Raw genomic sequence first — 20,235 nt, forward strand, 5'->3', positions numbered from 1 at the left:
CTCATTAGGAAAACACATACGCATATACCTTTTAGATTTTTTTTAAAAGTTAGTTTCCATTTGCTTAGGCAATTTTCACTGTGTAAAAAAATTCCATCTTAAAGCCAGACCTTTTATAAGATTTTTTTTTTAAAAAAAGATTCTGACTGTATCTACCCATTAAGGCCACCATAGGCATTTCCTTCTACATTTCCCTCCATCGTTTAGGTGATTAGGAAATTATGCAAGATTTGGGATATCCCCCCCCCCTGCAATTATCCTTGATATCCTCCTATGAAGTAAGATCCCTTGAGAGACAGCCCAGTGTCACCCAGATATAGTCATTATTTCGTGGTAATCTGAATTTGATTTTTCCTGAACAAAGTCCAACACTATCCATTACACCCCAACAGCTCTCTTAAGTTAAATTTAAACTTAGGCAAGGACCAAACCAGATGGATCCCTTCATTCATAAGGCAACATAGGTTTTCATCAAGATTGGCTTTCAGCATGTAAGTACGCTAGGAAAGATCTACATCCTCTTGTCAAAAACATGATTTCCCCCCAGATGGCCTGGATTATTGCCAATGGACAGTACTATCTGGGGCTGGTGGAAATCATAGTCCAGAAATCTAGAAGTCATCGCACTAGAGAATGGTGGTCTAGATCAGATCAACCTAGGCATCTTCCAGATGTGTGGACTTCAACTTGCAGAATTCCCTAGACCACATGGCCATTGGGAAACAATAGTTTAGATCCCCAACATATTCTGTGCCAGAGCTGACTTTCCTTGCCTTCTTGAGGGGCTAGTTCCATCCACACTAAGGTAACCATTGCCTGATTCACACACATAACACTAAGCTAGGGTTTGTTTTGCTTTATTGGGGTTCACTGGAACTTTTAGGCCACAAGTCATAATTTAACTCTATGAATTGAAGATCATGGCTTGTTTTAGCATGGCCTGTAATTACAGCTGAATTAGAAATGCTGGTTTATTGTGGATTTGCTTCTGGGCTCTGCCCAAGCCCCCTTCCAATTCACAGAAGTGCACAACAACCGCAGCTAAAAAGAAATTGTAAGCAAACTGACAACAGCCCCAAAACATTGCTGATCTGGCTTGTTCAAATCATGATTTTAAAAATCCTGACTTTCCCCCATGTATATCTAGTAGTCATAAGAGAGCTTTTTCCTTCCTAGCCAGACCAAAAATGGCTAGGGAAAATTGAAGATGATTGTAACCAGTTCGTAATTTATGGAATTGCACATATTGTAATCGTTGTTCCCTTCATTTTATTCTGAAACATTTTAGAGCGTGCACAGTATGCTCTCAGCCAAGGTATATTCAGACAAACAGCCACATTGTTTTAAATGCCCTTAACAGACATGCTTGAAACAGCATGCGTCTTGCAGATATGCAGTCCACATGCTGTTTTAAGCACGGAAGATTCTGCTCAAAGGAAAATCGGTTACGCCTTGAAACGTCCGCAGAACAATAGAATCCACTTGTTTGATTAAGGGACATGGATCAAGATTCCAGAATACAGGTTGGAGTCAATAATTGGAGCACAGTTATGAGAAGGACCATATATCACTTCTATGAAGAAAACATCAGATTTAAATTCGGAGCTGGGGACAATTTCCATCTGAAAATCTACCAGGGTTGAATAAGAACAGAGGTAAGCAACCTGAACCCCAAAGCCAAATATGCCTCCACAGATTCTTCTATTTGGAGGCAGGAAACATGCAAATATTCCTAAATAAATAAAAGAAACTTAACGCAACAGCTTCAAAGAAAAAAAACAACAGCTGCAAAGTCCAGGGGGAAAAAAAAGCTAAAGAAACAATCAAATCCACACAGCACCACCTCTCTGCCCCTCCAAAAATGTTGCTGATGACGTTGGCATCAAAGTTGCCCACCCTGAACTAAAACAGATGAAAGGAGGTTTTCTAACAAGACCATTTTTTCCCTTTGTTCTTTTGCTAAAATTGTTTTGGTGTATGTTCACTTTTTATCATTTTCTTAAAAATAGCATTATACAGGCTAGTTGCAAGAAGGAGAGGAAAAAAAAAACTTTCCCCACTGACGCGTTTCATTCAGCTCTGAGCTTCACTGGAGCTGCTACCTCTTTCCATATTATCAACATGCGGATGACATTGTGGCTTTCTAGGGGAAGAAGTGGGGAGAAACATCCCTTGTTCTGAAGGGCTGTAACCAGGCACTCTCAACAAAACCCATCAGGCTCATTTACAAAATTTATACAATTACCAAAAGCTTAGGAATTCAGCAACTGTGTGTGTGCATTTTGTTTTTAAAAGAAAAGGGTATGTGAGGACAACAGCATTCCATCACTGAATTGCGTCTTCCTGTGTTCCATTCATTCAAGCAACCCGAGAAATCTTTTCTCATCCTCTCGTAGGACCAGAAATGGAGCTGAAGAGGAGTTCCTGATTTCTCTTGAGAAGGCCTAACGGCCCCATCAACTCATCCAGAAGGGTAATTTTTAGAGCAAATTCATATCTGGCTTTGTAGCATCTTGCCAGGGCACCTCTGAATTAGATTAGAAATGACCTACACCGTTTTCTTGTGGTCTCTTTGCTTTTTCTGCCCCCATCAAAAAAAGCCCCCCAGGGGTTCCTCCCCTTGCCCTAATGCTTCATGACCTTGCTGAGAAACAACTGCAGGAGCCTTTAAGAAACAGGCATGGGCTTTCTTGTCTAAAGGCCACACTGTTATTTACTCATTCACATAAACAGCAATGCAGTCTTGACACGTAGTAATGGCATCTGAGATTCCCACCCCCTAACAACCACTGTTGAAGATACACACAGAGTATTTTGTCTATACTGAACTGAAGCGTGCAACTGTTTATTTGGCATTTTCAGACTCGCTGGGAAAGTGAGAGTTTAACATTACTCCACCGATCTGCGCAAAGCAGAGATATCTTAACACACCATGGATATGTAACACATGTGACGTCCCAATCTCGGTTACACACAGGAATGAATCTAGTTCAGCTTCTGAACAAGAAGCTTCTTTATTCATATCTACTTAACCTAGACAACAGTATAAAAATTTATATTTGTAGTAAAAATAAATTTTAGAACACAAACTATTTTGTGGAGTCCTTGGTGCTCTCTGAGCTTGGCTGTTTGCTTGTAGACATTTCATTACCTGACTAGGTAACATCATCAGTGCGAGCGAGGGTGGGGTTTGCTCCCTGTTTATATACAGGGAGACCACCAAGGAATTACCAAGGAGAAAACCACACCCCCACCAACACTGGCAGGGCGAGCTACTGTATATAAACAGAGAGCAAACCCGACACTCACTCGGACTGATGATGTTACCTAGTCGGGTAATGAAACGTCTGCAATCAAACAACCAAGCTCAGAGAGCACCAAGGATTCCTCTGGTCATCCCTGAGCTACATATATTCTCTTCTATTGGGAGAACCTCTTTTGTAGCCTTTAACTTCCTGATGTTTGCACCATTTCAAAAAGGCAATTAACCTTCTCACTGGTAGAATAAAGGCTAAGAATTTTGTGCATAAATGGACTGAACTGGGATTTAAACCCAGAGGCAAATTCAACGTTTTTTTCCACCATTCTTCATTTAAAAGGGGTGAAAAAATAATGAAAGAAGGACTGACCCAAGGAGTAGAAGTCTTGCCCTTTTATTTATGGCTTATAGAAAGGCTGCAAAATCATCACTGCTGTCATTAAGGTTACTCTTATACACTTGGGAGTAAGCCTGCTAATCTAAATAGGATGTACTTTCAAATAAGTATGTTTAAGATCCTGTTAATCATTTAAAGTCTCACCTATGGAACGGAGCGACTTCCTTTAAGATTTTCAGCCTACTGTATTTCCATTTGGAATTTCCGAAAATATGCATTGCATTTATATCCCCTTGGAATGAACCCTCAAAGTAACTTTGCAAGGTATCCATGATTAAGATGAAGTAGGTCCCAACCCAACCATCAAAGACAAATGATTCCTCTCCCTGCTCCCAGTTCTAGACCTACACGACTGTGGCTCACCAGCGGCCCACATCTCTGGATCTATCACTCTGGCTGTGCTTTTATGATTGCAGAGGTGTCAGTATCGGTGAGAATCACGGTTGAAACGTTTATGCAAGTCATAAATCTCATTGCGTGGCAGTGGACCAGTCTCTACCTCTAACGGTGGCCAACCCTGCAGGAATGTCATGAAAGTAAAACTCAGGAAGACAGGATTGGAGAGTGGTATAAATTCCAGGGTAGCAACACAAGGCTTTTTTTGTTTTTGTTTTAATGCCATGATTCCATAAACCGTTGATATGTCTAAATGGCTCCACTACTGAAGTGGATGTACTCCTCCTCTCTCTGCCTGGGGTTTGTATATGTTTTTAGTTTTAATTCATCTTGACTTTTTAAGGTTGACTTCTTTGTATTTGTAATGCCTGTTTTTATAGATGGATTGTATTTATTTGATGATTGCATGCCGCCCAGACTCACTTCTCGAGAGGTGGGTGTCTATATAAATTTGACTAACAAACAAACAAACAAATAAATAAATAATTCCTTCCCCTTAACCCATTTGCAGGACGCAGCTCAATGAAGACTCTGCTAGCCAGAAGTCCATGCGCTGGCTCAACTTTTTCCTTCCCCTCCTCAAATTGTCCGATGCCCGTTTGAAAAACCGCCACCAGCTCCGTGCCTCCCTCCCCAACAGCTCGCACGCCGCCTCGCCTGCGCTGCCCGACCCTCTTACCTTCTCTGGCTTTCAGCAAAACTGTATTGGCTACGATGTTCTCCAGCTCCATGGTGCTCCAGCTTGGAAGATGCTGCGGTGCGGCACGGTCCAGAAGAAAAGGGAGAGAAAAAAAAAGGATGGGAGGGAAGGGGGGAGCCGGAGAAGAAAATAGAGGGGCTTGAGGGGAGAGCCAGCTGTTTCCTCGCAGTCGTCTTCGGAACGCTAGTGTTTTCTCCAGCTTTTTAAAAAGAGGCCGCCAGCATCCTAGACCTCAAGGTATCACATCCCTCCAGCGCTCGCTCGCTGTCGCTCGCCAGAGGACTGAACTACGGTCCGGCAGGGCGCGAGGGGGAAGCGAGATCCTCTCCCCCACCTTTGGAATACCAACTGCAACGCAATCCAGGCAGAGAAATCCTCTTACCCGCGCTCCTTCGCCCCCCCTCCGCCAGCGTACCCACGGCTTTCCGGCGCCGGTTAAGCTCTTCGCCTGGGGCGGGCGGAGGGGGTCAGCAGCGCTGAGAAAAAGCCCCCTTAGCCCCCTGCCCAGCACAGCATGCCCGGGGAGGGGGCAGGGGAAAAAAAACCTAAGGCTCAGCCGCGGGGATGTGCAGGCGCATTTCGCGGGTGCGATCCTTCTCCTCGCCCCCTGCCCAAGAAATACCGATCCGTGTTTTTCCGAAGGGGGAATGGGGTGGAAAGGAAGTTCTTCCCGCCGACGCGGAGCCGACGGAGAAGGGAAAGCGAGGGACGGACCTCTGGAATCTTTCTGTCCCAGCAGGAAATAGCATGGATACTAGAAAGAGCCCGTAGCGATCAAACTGGCTACAAAACGTTCCAAGAGGGCCGGGCTCCGAGTTGGTGACGTCGCCAGCCACGGGGGCGGGCTCCTATGTGTCAACGTTCGAAAGAGTTATGTAATCGCCTCGGTCCCACCTCCTCCTTTTTTTTTTAAAAGTGATTCTCGAGTGCATCCTGGGAAATGTAGTTTGGCCGGAAAGCCCAGGAAAGTTTGGTCCAGTCAGAGGAGAGACGTTATCTAAGTGGAATGCTGACCGGGAAAAAAAAAAACCTTTAACGACTTTTTGCGTGAAACAACAAGCAAGCAAGCAAGGAAATTATGATATATATGGTTTTGATGATTAGAAAAAAAAAAGACTATAGAAAAAATGTAAAATGTAAGTAAGAAGTTAATTTACATCTATACTTATAACTGCTGTAAAGAAAATCGGAAGCTACTTTATAATTTTCTTTTCTGCAATTTTGGCTTTGGCTTTTTCTTCTTTTCTTTATTCTAAACATTAGTTCTTTTTTTATCTTTTAAAAAATTTGTACATACATACATACATATATATAATTTATTTATATATAAATTCATATATAAACAAACATATATATAAAAGACACCATGACATTGATTTCAATCATGCTTTTGCATAGAACGGTCTTCCCATTTCAGATAGATAGATAAGAAATGGGACGACCGTTCCATGCAAAAGCACGATTGAAATCAACATCATGGTGCCTTCTGCCACTAGTTTACAGACTGTTATAAACTTGGTGGGCGAGGGGAGTGTTTAGCCAGTAGAGAGCCAACCTTTGCTTGGCCATATGGTCAAGCAGAGGTTGGCTCTCTACTGGTTAAACACCCCCCCCCCCAAGTTCATAACACCCTAACAACCCATAATGTTGATTTCAATCACGCTTTTGCATGGAACGGTCTTCCCATTTCTGCTTTATACACCTAAGTCTGAGGACCCTTCACTGTTGCACTGAAATGCCACACCTTAAGACATCTCTAAGACAGTAGAAATAATAATGGCATCAAAGTTCCTGTCCCCCTTGGAAACGCCTGTCCTGTCTCTGTTGCTGGTTGGTCCTGATTCCTCTCCAAGATAACGGGTGGCAAAGCCTAATAGTTCTCCTACACCTTGAAACTGCTAGTGGACAACATCAGAATAAAGAGGAAAATGCTACATAGTGTGGCTACAGATGAATGATGCCTGCTCCAGCCCTGAACTAGGGACACAATATAGGCAACCTCACGAGGAGTGCTGTTGCTTCCCCACCCCTCCCAATTTCAATCCTGTATCAGTCTCATCACTCTATGCATTGTGAAGTCAACTGCAGCTCATAAAAGCTGACGCCTGTTAATAAAATGTGATGAGTCAGAAAAGGCACTACTAGGCTCCTAATTTTTCACTACCGGAGATCAGTGTTTCTCAACCACAGCAACTTTAAGCCGTGTGGACTTCAACTCCCGGAATTCCCCAGCCAGCAGGCTGGCTGGGGAATTCTGGGAGTTGGTCCACACAGCTAAAAGTTGCTGTGGTTGAGAAACATTGCTATAGATTAACACAGCTCTCCTCCTACAATGCTATCAAAGTATGTTGTTCCCTGGTTAGATACCAGTGAGGTCTTGAGCAATAGGTCAACCTGTGAGGAATGAATTGAGAGTAACTTGCTAGATTTGGGACAGGTCAAGGTTTGATTATGAACTTGCTTCTCACCAGGATCATGCCACAAGCTTTGGGGCACACATGCATAAAATAGGTTTTTCAGAATTCCCATGTTGGCATCTCACAGACCTCCCCTTCAGATATAAGCTCTTATAATTCTTGCCTAAGCGGCATAGGGGAATTATATGAAATACATCTGGAGGGTGACAAGCTAAGAGTTGCTCCTTCTCTCTCAACCCACTACAGAAATGTACTCCATGTGCTAATCTTCTCCATGGTTGTGTTCCCACAATAGGCTGAATCTCAACCTAGCCAAACATTCTAGCCTGTTTAGCATGCTGTACAAACCTCACCCATGTGAGGGGTTGATGGTTCAATGGGCCCTTAAGAGTTAAAAGGAGTAAACCATGGTTAATGAGTGAGCTGCTTGTGCAATCAGAGCTATCATCTTTTTATCAACTCACCCAGAAACCCTTGAATACAATGATAGTAATACAAAGGAACTCTCCCCCCACCCCAACACACTGCTCCTACTAATTTGAAATGACAAGGAGGCATGGGGGGGGGGCAGAGTTTTACTCCTTTGAGAAGCAGAGCAGTAAATGAAGTTGAAGAAGTGCATAATTTGCAAATCTACATGCCTCTAGGGGAAAAAAAGCACCAGGATTTGGGGAAATGGATGTATTTCTGCCCCACTGCACACAGAATTGTCCAATATAGTATCATTACGTTGTTTCAACTAAAATGATCTTGCCTGGGCCCTAAGGCAAATAAATCTATAGCTACCCTATAGGTCAGTGTTGTCCAAACTTGGCCACTTTAAGATGAGTGGACTTCAACTCCCAGAATTCCCTAGCCAGCCATGCTGGCTGGGGAATTCTGGGAGTTGAAGTCTACTCATCTTAAAGTGGCCAAGTTTGGACAACACTGACCTATAGGTTAAAACAGCAGCTCTAGGTCTGTAGCTGTAGGGAATCTCTTCTACACACACCAAGTCAGAATCAGAAGTTCCCAGGCTGCTTGACTTCACCCTGTGGTTTTTCTTTTTTTAACCTGAGGATGCATGTTTGTAACTATCACAAGCAGAAGTAGGCAGAACTCAGCACTGGCAGCTCATATATTATTCATTTATCTCTTCCTGTTCCATCCAGAGGGCACTCAAGGCAAGCATGCATACGCTAAATTAAACAGATGCCCTGAAAGACAAGCATAGAGCATTACAAGCCCGCTGCTTGGGGAGCATAAACCATCTGTAAAGAGAGGTAGTTTTTTTTCCCACTCCCCAACCCCAAAAGGCCCTTTGCTATCAATAGTTGCCACGTAGGTCACAGCTTGAGCACTGCTTAAGGAGAACAATGCAGTTTGCATCCTCAGGACCTTATTCATTCTCAGGCTACTCCTGCAAATTAATTTGGACTGTTATTCAGAAACTGAAAACCACAACTCCCAAGCAGACATTACTTGCTGCATCAAGGGACAGACTGCAAGGGGAGGTGTCAATTTTATCACATAAAGTTGATTTTTTGTTCTTGCTGTGGTCTCTGGCCCAGGTGACATTTTACATTCCTTTAAAGCAAATGAGAAGCTGGCCTGCTGTGATGTGCCAACTTCTAGTATTTACCTTTATTTACAAAATGCCTCTGGGCTCCTGGGCCTTCTTACGATGCAGCAAGGGAAGCAACAGAAGCCTCTCTTTGTTTGAAAGTGAGCTCAGTTGCCCAGAAAATAACACCAAGGAAAGGTGAATTAATAGGGATCGTTCTTGGGGACTAGAAGAGATAGCAGGAAACCATCTTACTTCTTGCTTTCTGGTAGATGGCTGTTTTATGGTTGCCTATGGTTACATCTGTTAAATCTTAGTAGACCAGAGCAAGAGAAAAGATCTGTAGCTCAGCATTTAACTCTGGAATTCTTGTTGCTCTCTGAGCTTGGTGGTTTGCTTGCAGACATTTCAGCATCATCAATGATGTTACCTAGTTGGGTAATGAAACACCTGCAAGCAAACCACCAAGCTCAGAGAGCACCAAGAACTCCACAGAGAAGAACAACTCAGCTGCTCCTGTCAAACCTTCTCCATCCTATTTGAGGCTCTTAAAGTCTCCACAAGACAAAAGTGCTCTCCGGTAATTTCTGTGTGGCCCTAGAGGCACTGGTGACTAGAAAGAGGAGAGGCAAATTCTCAGTAGAGCTTCCGCCTTGGCCATAGCAGTGCTCAGAATCACTTTTTATTTACAGGTTAGAGTGTGTTACTTCCCCACTTCTTCCAGAAGTCATCACTGTATAAAAAAAAAAAAAAAGATAAAAGAAATGTTGTCCTAAACCAGCATTCTCTTTTACAGATGCCCGATCATGCTGGATTATATGAAAATATCAGCATTCCTGATGTCTTCAGAAATAATGATTTTGCGAAACAGGAGGAACGACAGTGTACGTCATGATGATTAGACTGTTTTCTGCGCTTGGGGGAAAAATCCAAAATAACAATAATAATAAAAAAAAAACAGTTGTCCATCACTTGGGCACTTCAGTACGCAATATCTTCAATTTGGGGAGACAGTTCAAGCGAACACTTAGTATTCATCTAGCGTATCAGCCCTTGGGATGGAGAGGCCTCGCTCCTTCAGCGCTTGCATTTTTAACTTCTCTGATTCTTGCTTAGCTTGCTGCTCTACCCGTTGAACTTCCAAGATCTCCTCTATTGATACTTGCTGCAAAGGGGTGTCACTTTCTTTTTCTAGATCCTGCAATACAAAAAGAGTCAAACAATATTTTGGGGCTGGAAACTGGAAGGATACAGCAACTTCCTCCCTTTGAGACACAAAAACACAAACACTGTGAATTCATACAGGTACGTCCGGCGCCTCTTTGTCCTACTCCACATTATCAAACAGAATTCTCAGTTAGAAAGTAATGCACCAAAGATAATTTTTTATGCTATAATAAAGAAATATAAGAAGCTCCTAAAAAATCAAAATCCTTCTCCAATCTTGGGCCTCCAGATAGATCGACCTATAATGCCTGTAATCCCCATTCAGGTCAGCTAATATCAATTAAGAACACTTGAGTTATGGTTTCCAACACATCTGTAAGTCACCAGGTTGGGAAGGCTGGTCCAAATAGTGGCTAAGATTCTTCTAATTTTCATGCTTGATATGTCTTTAATACAAGAAGTAACGTATCACTAACAAATGATAATTTAGCTCTATAGCTTCCAAAAGTTTAATGTTTTAAAGCATAAAGTTTGCTAGGCTGGAACCACGAAAAACCAAATTTATCCATAATTGTACAGAAAGTGTCATTGTATTTGTAAAAGCAGATGTAAGGTGTTCCTGGTAAGAAGAGCTGAATGATGGATACTGAACCTGACTGCATATTAATGCAGAAATGAGACTGAGTGGATTTGGAATGCATATTTATTTATTTAAACTGCCCAGTAGCAAAGTTCTCTGGGCAGTTTACCATAAGACCTACTAAAAAATTACAATTTGAATAAAAACATATATAATAAAAACAAATGAAATGCAAAATGAAAACAAGGTATAAAGCAGGCAGCTGCAAGGTAGCTATTCAAAATCTAAAACAGTACAAATTAAAACACAGTTATAAAGCCATTGTTAACACTGACCCAGAGGAGTTGGACTTCAACTCTCAGAATCCACCAGCCAATGGAAAACTTCAAGAAGTGCAACAGATCTGGCAAGGATGGGGAAGGTTAGACTAGCTTATCTATTCCTAAATTCATGAATGCTTGGGTTTAGCCCAGAGGCAAGAAAGGAAGAGTGGATAATTCCACTGCCTGAGGTTAGTGTCCAACTAAGCTGCTTTGCTGATAAGGATACAGATCCATCAAACTCATGGATGGCCAACTGCAAATTGCTCAGTGGCTGCACTTCATTTTTTTTGCATGATTTTGGCCTTGGAGGATTACGATGAGCATGAAGGTGACCTTGTGGGATGGGAGGGGTTGAAAATTCTTAGCTCATTTCAGGGAGACATCAGGATGATTTAAAGGTTCCAAATGATACTTTAAGGGTGTAGCACATCTGCTTTGAACTTTAATAAAAGACATTGCATGCGGGTTACCAACACCTCTAGCACTGAATTCTCTGAGATGGGCCATTTCTGTAGAAGAGAAGATCTACTCTGACATGTCCACAGGACACCATGTCCCAAAGAGGCACACAGAAGTCCACACTATTTAAAAAAAGTAAGTTGCTGACTTACAATTTCTCCCAGGAGTACAACATTCTCGCCTCTCACTACGAAGATGCCACGAGGGATGTCACCATATTTTTTTCCCACATGAATGCGCTCCACTGTTTGGTGTAAAACCAAATTTGCTGCAGGTTGAGAGAGAAGGAAGGGAACAGAGATGGAAACAGTACTGAAATGTGTGGCTGCTTGTAAAGGAATATACAGTCTGCAACCGTCCAACTTGGTGTTTCTGTGCCACTGTGTTTTGCAAATATTCCAAGAGGAAGTCTACTCTGCACAGAGATATGCAAATCCAAACTCAGTCTGGCATGTTACACAGATCTACCCCTTATGTAACTCATCTGGAAGCCAAAGATGACCAGGATTTCCACACAGGTGAGTAAGGAGGTAACCCAATACTACCAACTGGCAAATATTTTCTGCTTGTTGATTAGCATTGGACACACTATTCCTATTTATGTTACCTCCTGCTTTTCTTCCAAGATGCAAGAAGTGAATCTTCACCTTATTTCATTCACATAACAGCCCGGTGAGATGGGTTACACTGAAAGTAAGCAGCTAGCCAATTGAAGATCACTGAGTAACTGACCTTCACAGCTGGATGGGGATTTGATAATGGATATTCCTTGTTGTCAAACATTCTAACTATTATACCACACAACCCTCTTCTTAGATGTCCTTCACAGTTCTTTTTGCAAATATAATGGCATTTCATCTTGCTTTTGGTATGTACCCAAAAGACATATCATTGTCATATATGTAACTTAAATTGCATTACTCATGAGTTTTCAAGGATCCAAACTCAAGAACAGAACGCATGCCTTGGAGGCAGAAAGGACCACCTCAAGTCTTCACCTCTCCAATAACAGGGCTAAAAAAGAACCCTAACTTTGGGGTAAACAGTTCTAGACAGGAAAGGTTTTATCCATCCATCCATCCATCCATCCATCCATCCATCCATCCATCCATCCAAGTGTCCTGAAAACAAAGAAATGCCAGTCAACAGCTCAGGAATGACTAGCTAGTGACTGTGTTTGCACATTGCTCTAAATCATAGTTCACTTAACTACCATTTGTTAAATAATCCACAGTTCATACAACACTCTAAGACATAAATAATGCTTTATAGAACAAAATGGCTGGAGTGACATTCCATGGTAAACCAGAATCAACATTCTGGCTTAGCACCATGTGTGAACCCAAGAATATATACCTCCAGCAATCAATTTCAGTGATCTGAGAACACCACCCCACTATTTTCTAAAGGTAAAAACAAGCCTGTTTACAAAAGCTTCCCAGCTTGGTGATCAGGAGACAATAGGATCATAAAAGTAAAACTGGCCATTTCCAAATGAGCCCTTAGCAAAGACTGGTTCATTTAGAAAGATGTGCTATTGGGAGGTGTGCACTACAGGTAGTACTCATTTAGCGACTGCCTCATTTAGCAACTGTTCGCAGTTATGACCGGGATGAAAAAGTAACTTTATGACCTTCACAGGTCTGTAAACAAAAGAAAGCAGATGTAAGATCATAAATATAATGGTGGTTTATAAACCACTTCACTTAACAACCAAGTTGCGGGTCCCAATTGTGGTTGCTAAATGAGGACTACCTATATTTGCAAAAGACAGTGCACTAGAAGTCTCTTTGCTTTCTCACTGAGCAGTGGCCTTTTCCTGGTATTTCACATGCATAGCAAAATCACAACCTCAGGGGACATCCCTTATTTTTCCAAGAGGAAGTCTACTCTGCACAGAGATATGCAAATCCAAACTCAGTCTGGCATGTTACACAGATCTACCCTTTATGTAACTCATCTGGAACCCAAAGATGACCAGGATTTCCATACAGGTGAGTAACAGGCTGATAACAGAATGTTTCCCCTCCCTCTTCTTTCAGCTTACTTAAAGCATTTACTAACCTACTAACAAATCAGTGTCTTCAGCTTCCAGGTTGGGTGCAGGGCTGGACCCAACCTTGTCCTCCTCTGTGGTCAGCACGAAATTGCAGAATGCTAGGCATTGTTCAAAAAAAATCCAAGCTATATCATACATATTGGATCTGAAGCCCAAAAGATGCTTCAGAGTGGAGTGGATATGCATATCATAACTGTTGGCACTTCCTGAAAGCAGCTGTACCTTTCTCTGGGCTCATACAATGTGATGCCATGAAAATATGCATTTGAGTTAAGAAGACAGTGAAAGGGTGAAACAAGGTGCTTCAGAGGATACGTGTCACTGCCTCCTTAACTTGTGCAATTTTCTGGGATTGCCCAGCTACTGTGCAAGCCCAGGGAAAAAAATGCAGCTTCTTTAAGGAGATCCCAACAGATGTGCCACGAGTGCCTACCTCAAAACACTTCAACTTTAAATCCAAACCACAGCATGTCAATACAGGCTTCCAATTATTTGTAGGTTTATTTGTAAGGAGGTGGTCAAATACAACCATTATGGTATGCCTGAACCAACCACTAGTACAATGTGATTATCTGCAGACAAGCGTTATTTAATAATTCAACAGGAACTATCTGGGGAGAAATGAACCTTTTAGATTTCTGCTCCACGACCGTATACCAGATATCATTAACCTCATGCTACAGAAATATACAAACACCACTGCTTATTCTCATTCCAGGACAATGGGCACAATATACTCTTTCAGTTCTATCGCTCCGGTCAACAGCCAAGATCACAACTCCCTATAAATGAAAGAAAATACAGAGCACAGCTTCTGAATTTCTTTCCAATACCAATACCAGCAGTGTCCATAGGAGGCATCTACATTTTCTTCTGTGTAACAAAGTAATGTGTGTTGCATCTCTATGTGGGTTTTTGCTTGCATTGCATTTGTGGGAAAGCACCAGGAGGAGCTACAGATGCTCTGCTTTGAGTCATACGTCCAGCGCAGCTTAGAAGGGTCCAGTAGAAAACATTCTAACCATTGACCAACATCACAGTGATACCCTGGAGGTCTTTTTCCTCTGCACCCCCCTGTTTGTTCTGGCCCATTTTCAAACCTAGTATTTCTTTTACCAATTTCTCACCCTTTACCAAATTTGGTCCCATTCTACTCAGTTAGACAATTATCCTACTTAAAGACAAATGGACAGAGTCCCAAGTCTCTTTATACAATCTCTTTCCAACTTTCTGCTACACTGGAAAGAAAAATCAAAAACAGAGGAAAAGAATGACAAGGGCCTATTAGGCATCTGCCAAAGAATACAGACTTTTGAACTAAATCTGAGAGTTGGGTCTATCCTGGCTCTTGTTATTTTTGTCCAATCCTTAATATACCAGAACTAGCCTGAACTCTAAAATAACTGCATACGATAATGGGGACGACATGTAGCTCTGGAACGAATTGTTAAGTTCTTGGTATTCTGAGTCTGTTTTTATTCTTGTAGATGTAAAACATCTGCAAGAAGAGAAACAAGCTCAGTAAACAACCCAATAATAGTGTACTTCTAAGAACAGAAAAGAAACTATTTTTACGATTCTTAAAATGAGATTGTCCAAATTCAAGCGAAGCTCTCTACAGTAGACCCAATTGCATGCATGCCTAGGTTTTGATCTTCTGTGGCATTTGGTACCCTCTAGTGGTTCAGCAGAGTTCAACAGCAAACTGAACTTCTACATTTGCTTTCATGTATTCTCATACTTAAAGCCTGAATAACAGTTGAAAATCACGCTACCCAAATTCCATGGCAAAATGGCTGAACTTCAGTAGCACAATTTCAGGCCAGGTAGGGATTTTAAAGGTTGAAATGGGAGAGGACTGCCTCTGACAATCACTTTTGAAAAGAGAGCATGCCAAAAATGTTATTTGTTGCTGAGTTCCAGTAGTATGATTTTGGGGTGTTCTCCACTGGTCCAAAAAGACTATTGGAAGGAAGTTATCTTCCCCCAGATCACACTAACCGAGTGCTATGTCAATCAGTATTGGCTACTAAGATTTCTGACAGATCTTTCTGGTCATCTGATCATTCAGAACAGGATATATCAAAACTAAACTTGGGAGATGCTGGGAGGACTTCCTGAACTATAGCTTCTTCCCAGAGGCTGTGGCCCAAAATTCTACAAGGTTGTTATTGTGGAGGAAGGAGGATATGAGGAATGAGTTCCATGTACACAGCTTTGAACTGCTGCAGCAAAAGCAGACTGTAAATCTAACCAACACATAATATATAAGTAAATAACCTTGTAAGTCAGTTAGAAAACACTTCTGAAGGCCAAGAAGATGGCAGAGTTAGGTCTCTTCTCCAGGCTAGAGACTAATCTCACAGTGGGAGAAGAAAGGCATACAGCTCTTGAGGGAGAAAGATTTTCAGTTCACATTCATCAGGTAGAAATCTATATTCAAGGGATCCTAAGAGTCCATTCATTTATCTTGATTTTAATCCAGGAGACTCCTTGACATTTCCTAAAGGGAAGTTGTAAGCTTCTGAGTGTGAAAAGTCAGTGGACAGCAAGACAGATTTCTAACCCTTTCCAATTTCTCAAGCTCAGCCACCCCTCCATTGCCTGATGCTCATCAATTTATATTAACAAGACGTTTTCAGGTTAATTGATTTTAGAATCAAGTTCAGTATTAATCTTAGCTGATATGTTTAACTTTTTCCATTTTTGTTTTGTTTTTCCATGTTACCAGTTGCCTTGAATGCCCACTAGAGTACAAAGTTGGAATGTGTATCAAATACGTTTTGAGGTTTTCTTTGCAGGATACAAGCTAGTTGCAAGCAGGCCCCCCAAATATAGTTTGGAAAGCAGGGCCAACTCAAAAGTTTGAGAGCACCTGGACCCATTATCCAAAGTGTCCTTCTCAGCAGCCCATATTCAGTCTAGCTGACAGCAGTGGAAGGCTGGAACTACCCAGAGTTTAAATTTCTCACAAAGCCCTAATGATGCTACTTCAGGAGCACTGTGGGTAATTAAAACTGCTCTGCTATTCTCCATAATATAGCTATCTCCAGTTCCGTTGAGACCCCAGCTCCTAGAATTTTCACCCAGCACTGGACTATAGCTGGGAATTCTGAGAGTTGTCAAGCTGGAGAAGACTGAATGTCTTCTCCAACTTGAGAATATGAATATATATATATTCCCCCCCCCCCCCCGGTCCCTTTGAGTCAGTTTTGACTCCTGGTGACTGCCTAGACAAGTCCCTGCAGTTTTCTTGGCAAGGTTTTTGGAAGTGGTTTGCCATTGCCTGCTTCCTAGGGCTAAGAGAGAGGGACTGGCCCAAGGTCACCCAGCTGGCTTTGCATCTAAGGTAGGACTAGAATTCCTGGTCTCCTAGTAGCCTGATGCCTTAACCACTACACCAAACTGGCTCTAAATAGTGAAACTCTGTCAGTAATAAGTGCTATTAAGTTCAGAATGAAAGGCTACATTTTTCCTTCTCCCCATTCCTCCCTCAGTATTTTTTCTTTCTCTGAACTCCTGGCTACGGCCAAATACGAGCTGTACAAAGGACAATAAAGGAGTACATAAATGGCAAGATTAGGGTGGCATACCAAACTGATCAATGCTGCGTAAATATCCAATCAGCGTTCTGCCATCTCGAAGGAGGACCAAGTGTTTCTCTGGGGCGGGGAAAAAAGATAAAAGTCATATTAGAATAATTTATAAAAATCAGGTCTTTTGGAGGGTTGAATCAGCTTTTTACAGTTTTGAAAGTCTATAAGCCTTGGAGCTCCCCCAAATATATCAATACTTCTCTTTGTTGTTTTCCAGTAGCCCTGTTTTGTTTCTATAGAAATGCTTACCACCTACGTTTTCTATCTGAAATAATAAAGAATGATCAGATTCACTGTGAAATGGAGAGAGGCACTTTTAGCTTCACTATTTGGATTTAATTTTCATTGTTTGGATTTGATTTTCCTCCCTCGATCTCTCTGTTGGCTAACTCACAACCCTCCAGTTTACCCATTCTAAACTGGCGTTGCCAGTCTGCCATATTTTGTGCTTATAACACATCGTAAGCTATGGTTTACTCAACTCAATGTTCTGGGCTCCTTCGCTACAGCGAAGCATAAACTCACCCTATGGACTCCATATACACAACATGCTAGTCTAAAAATGTAGTCAGCTATTTTGTGGCTCAGGTTATTATGCAAGAAATATCTAAAAATGCTGTTATTTTTGACCAGAACTGGAAGGATAAATGTCTACCTGTTATGCTGCTTTTTAAAATCCATCAACAAACATATCACTAAAGGAAGCCATCATGCAACACATCAGACTACTGTAAAATATGGTTGCCCGGTTGATGTTTCAGTGTCTCCTGCGAACAGCGCCGATTTCTACAAAAAACTTGGACTTCATGCTAACCATTCACCAAGGTAGGAAGAAAGTTTAGGCTTCAATCCCTCCGCTTTTGTGCAAATTCAGTGATGACTTTAAAACCATGGGTTACAGCTTAGGGCACTGTGGAAACCCAGCCAAGTGTAGATGTTGAGATGGGAAGAGAGGGCCAGGTTGGCGTAGCGGTGAAGGCACCAGGCGTGAAACCAGGAGATGGCAGTTCTAGTCCTGCCTTGGGCATGAAAGCCGGCCGGGCGACCTTGGGCCAGTCCCCCTCTCTCAGCCCGACTCACCTCACAAGGTGGTTGTTGTGGGGAAAACAGGAGGAGGAAGGATATAAGGTATGTTGCCACCTTGAATTAGTTATAACATAAGAAAGGCAGGATAAAAAAAATGTAAAAAAAAAAAAGCGTAGCTCATCCCATTCACCACGGCTGCACCAACTTGCTCAGAGCCACGGCAAGGCAAGCGGCAGCCTTCCCAAGCCATTTCCAAGGCGGAGAGCGAGGGAAACCGGGACGGCAGCGCCAACGGATCCGCCCTCCGCGCTCCAAACCAGGCAGAGCAGCCCTACTGCGGAGCGCGGCTCGGAGCGCTCGCCGGCCGCCGGTCCTCATTGGCGACGCCGAAGGAACGCCGCGCTCCACGCCCCTCTTTTGGGGAAGGGGGGTGGCGCCCCTTCCCCCCCACTCTAATACCGGTGGCCTGTCCCCAGCCCGCCCCTGGCACGCACGCCAGCGTGCTCGCGGGGCAGCGGCGCCCTTCCAGCGGGGCCGTTCCAGAGGACAGGCGGCTTTGTCTCGAGGAGCGAGCCGCAAGGGGACGGGTTCAAGACCCGAGAGGCGGACGGGGGGCAGCAGCAGCAGCAGGAGGAGGGGAGACCGCCCGCCCGCAGCCCCCGGCCAGCGCGAGGGACGCTGCCCCGAGCCGCGGCGCCCCGCGCGCTACTCACTGTCGATGTCCTGGATGAGGCTGGCCGTGCCCGGCATGTAATTCATTTTTCCGCCGGACGCAGCGGAAGCTCCGCCGCCCGCATCGGCCCTCGGAGAAGCGGAACCTCCCCTCGGCCGCTCCCCGCCCGGTCCGGAAGCACAAGCTCCGGCGGGGCGGGGAGACAGAAGGGGGCCCGTGCCCGGCGGGCTGGTGCGCATGGACGTTCCCGGGAGAGCGCCTGGCGCCGCCGGCCGCGGCCCTTAAGTAGGCGGCGCGGGAAGGGCGGAGGGCGCGGAAGGGCCCCGCCCGGGTGGCTGGCGCGCAAGCCAAGGGGGAGTGGGAAGGGCTCGGGGGCGCCCGCTTGCCGCGGGGAGTCTGCACGACCCGTTCGGGATGGATGGATGGATGGATGGATGGAGGGCTGCGCGCGGCGGGCCCCATCAGCAGCTGCGCGTCTCCGTTTAGGGTGGCTGGTGTCCTCCTGGGTTTGCTCATCCCATTTATACAACTGCCCATCCCACGCAGAGCGGCTCTGGGCGGCGTACAACAAAACTATAAAACATAAAAAAATGATTATTTTTTAAAAATTAAAAAAAAAAAGAAATCTCAAAGGCGAAGGAAGAACAGCAGATGTTAAGAACGACGGAGCCCCTCCGTGGCTATGAGCCCCTGGCCCCAGGAGGAGTTGCGCTGGGCCGCAGCGGGACCCGCAAACCACGTGCAACGGCTCCCTGGGTGCGTGGTGGGAACCCTGCCCTAAGGTGGTCTGAAGCCTGTGGGAGTCCAGCTGATGCAGTTTGTTCAGTCAACCATCACTGAAGGCGCTGTGACCCCAGCCCCGGAATCGTGATGTACTGTATTGGTAAGCTTGCTGGATCTTAACTCGGCCTGAAGATCACTGGGTGACCTTGGGTTTTAATTGCACATTCATTTTACCCTTTTGGTCTTATTCTAGTTTTTGACTCCTGGCAACTGCCTGGACTAGTCCCTGCGGTTTTCTTGGCAAGATTTTAGAAGTGGCTTGCCACTGAGTTCTTCCTAGGACTGAGAGAGAGGGGCTGGCCCAAGGTCACTAGCTGGCTTTGTGCCTAAGCCGGGACTAGTACTCATGTTCTCCCAGTAGCCTGATGCCTTAACTACTACACCAAACTGGCTCTGTTCTATTTTAAATTCTATTATATTCTGTGTATGTATGCTACTTATTTTAGGATAAGGTCGGAGAAGGGGAAAAAGCATCCTGAAAGATTTGCATGCCCTTTGTCCTATATTTATCGTTGTTAACTTTATTAAGACTAAGAAGATTTTGATTGAAAATGCAGCTTTCCCTAACCTGCTTTCCTCCAGATATATGTGTAGCAGTCAAGATGGGTTCAAATACCATTCTGAACTGGGTTAACCGAACACCATTGCTGAGTTTCCTTAATACGTACAGACAAATAATACATATTTTAAACCTGTTTAAAAGATAATAATTTAAAATATTCCTGGATATAAAATCCCTTTCAAAGTTTTCTACCAAGTGTGTGGACAATTATGCAATCTGGGCAATATTATTTCATTTCATTTCTGCCCCATCCTCAGTTTTTCAATCTTTTTTTGATGGGGACTCTCCATTTGAC

General features: G+C 43.6%; 2 protein-coding genes across 2 annotated transcripts in view; both read right to left on the reverse strand.

Moving 5' to 3' along the window:
- The window catches only part of LOC103064613 (G protein-coupled receptor kinase 5-like), a 71,575-nt gene extending 66,014 nt beyond the window's left edge, over positions 1-5,561 (reverse strand). The window contains exon 1 of the mRNA XM_007432849.3: positions 4,732-5,561. Within this exon, the coding sequence (XP_007432911.1) occupies positions 4,732-4,783 (52 nt within the window). The 5' untranslated portion in view covers positions 4,784-5,561. The remainder of the gene's footprint in view (positions 1-4,731) is intronic.
- Positions 5,562-9,345: 3,784 nt separating this feature from the next.
- On the reverse strand, positions 9,346-18,900 carry LSM1 (LSM1 homolog, mRNA degradation associated). The gene is made up of 4 exons (XM_088139142.1): positions 18,636-18,900; positions 16,894-16,962; positions 11,394-11,509; positions 9,346-9,910 (listed from the first exon to the last, which is right to left on the reverse strand). Exons 1-4 carry the CDS (start codon positions 18,832-18,834, stop codon positions 9,740-9,742), a joined length of 555 nt encoding a protein of 184 aa, XP_087995268.1. The 5' UTR covers positions 18,835-18,900; the 3' UTR covers positions 9,346-9,739.
- Positions 18,901-20,235: the final 1,335 nt, after the last annotated feature.

This window comes from Python bivittatus, unplaced genomic scaffold (genome assembly GCF_059951505.1).
Source record: "Python bivittatus isolate LINGU-HERP-01145 unplaced genomic scaffold, Pbiv_v1 ctg000320_np1212, whole genome shotgun sequence".
NCBI classification, from domain to species: domain Eukaryota; kingdom Metazoa; phylum Chordata; class Lepidosauria; order Squamata; family Pythonidae; genus Python; species Python bivittatus.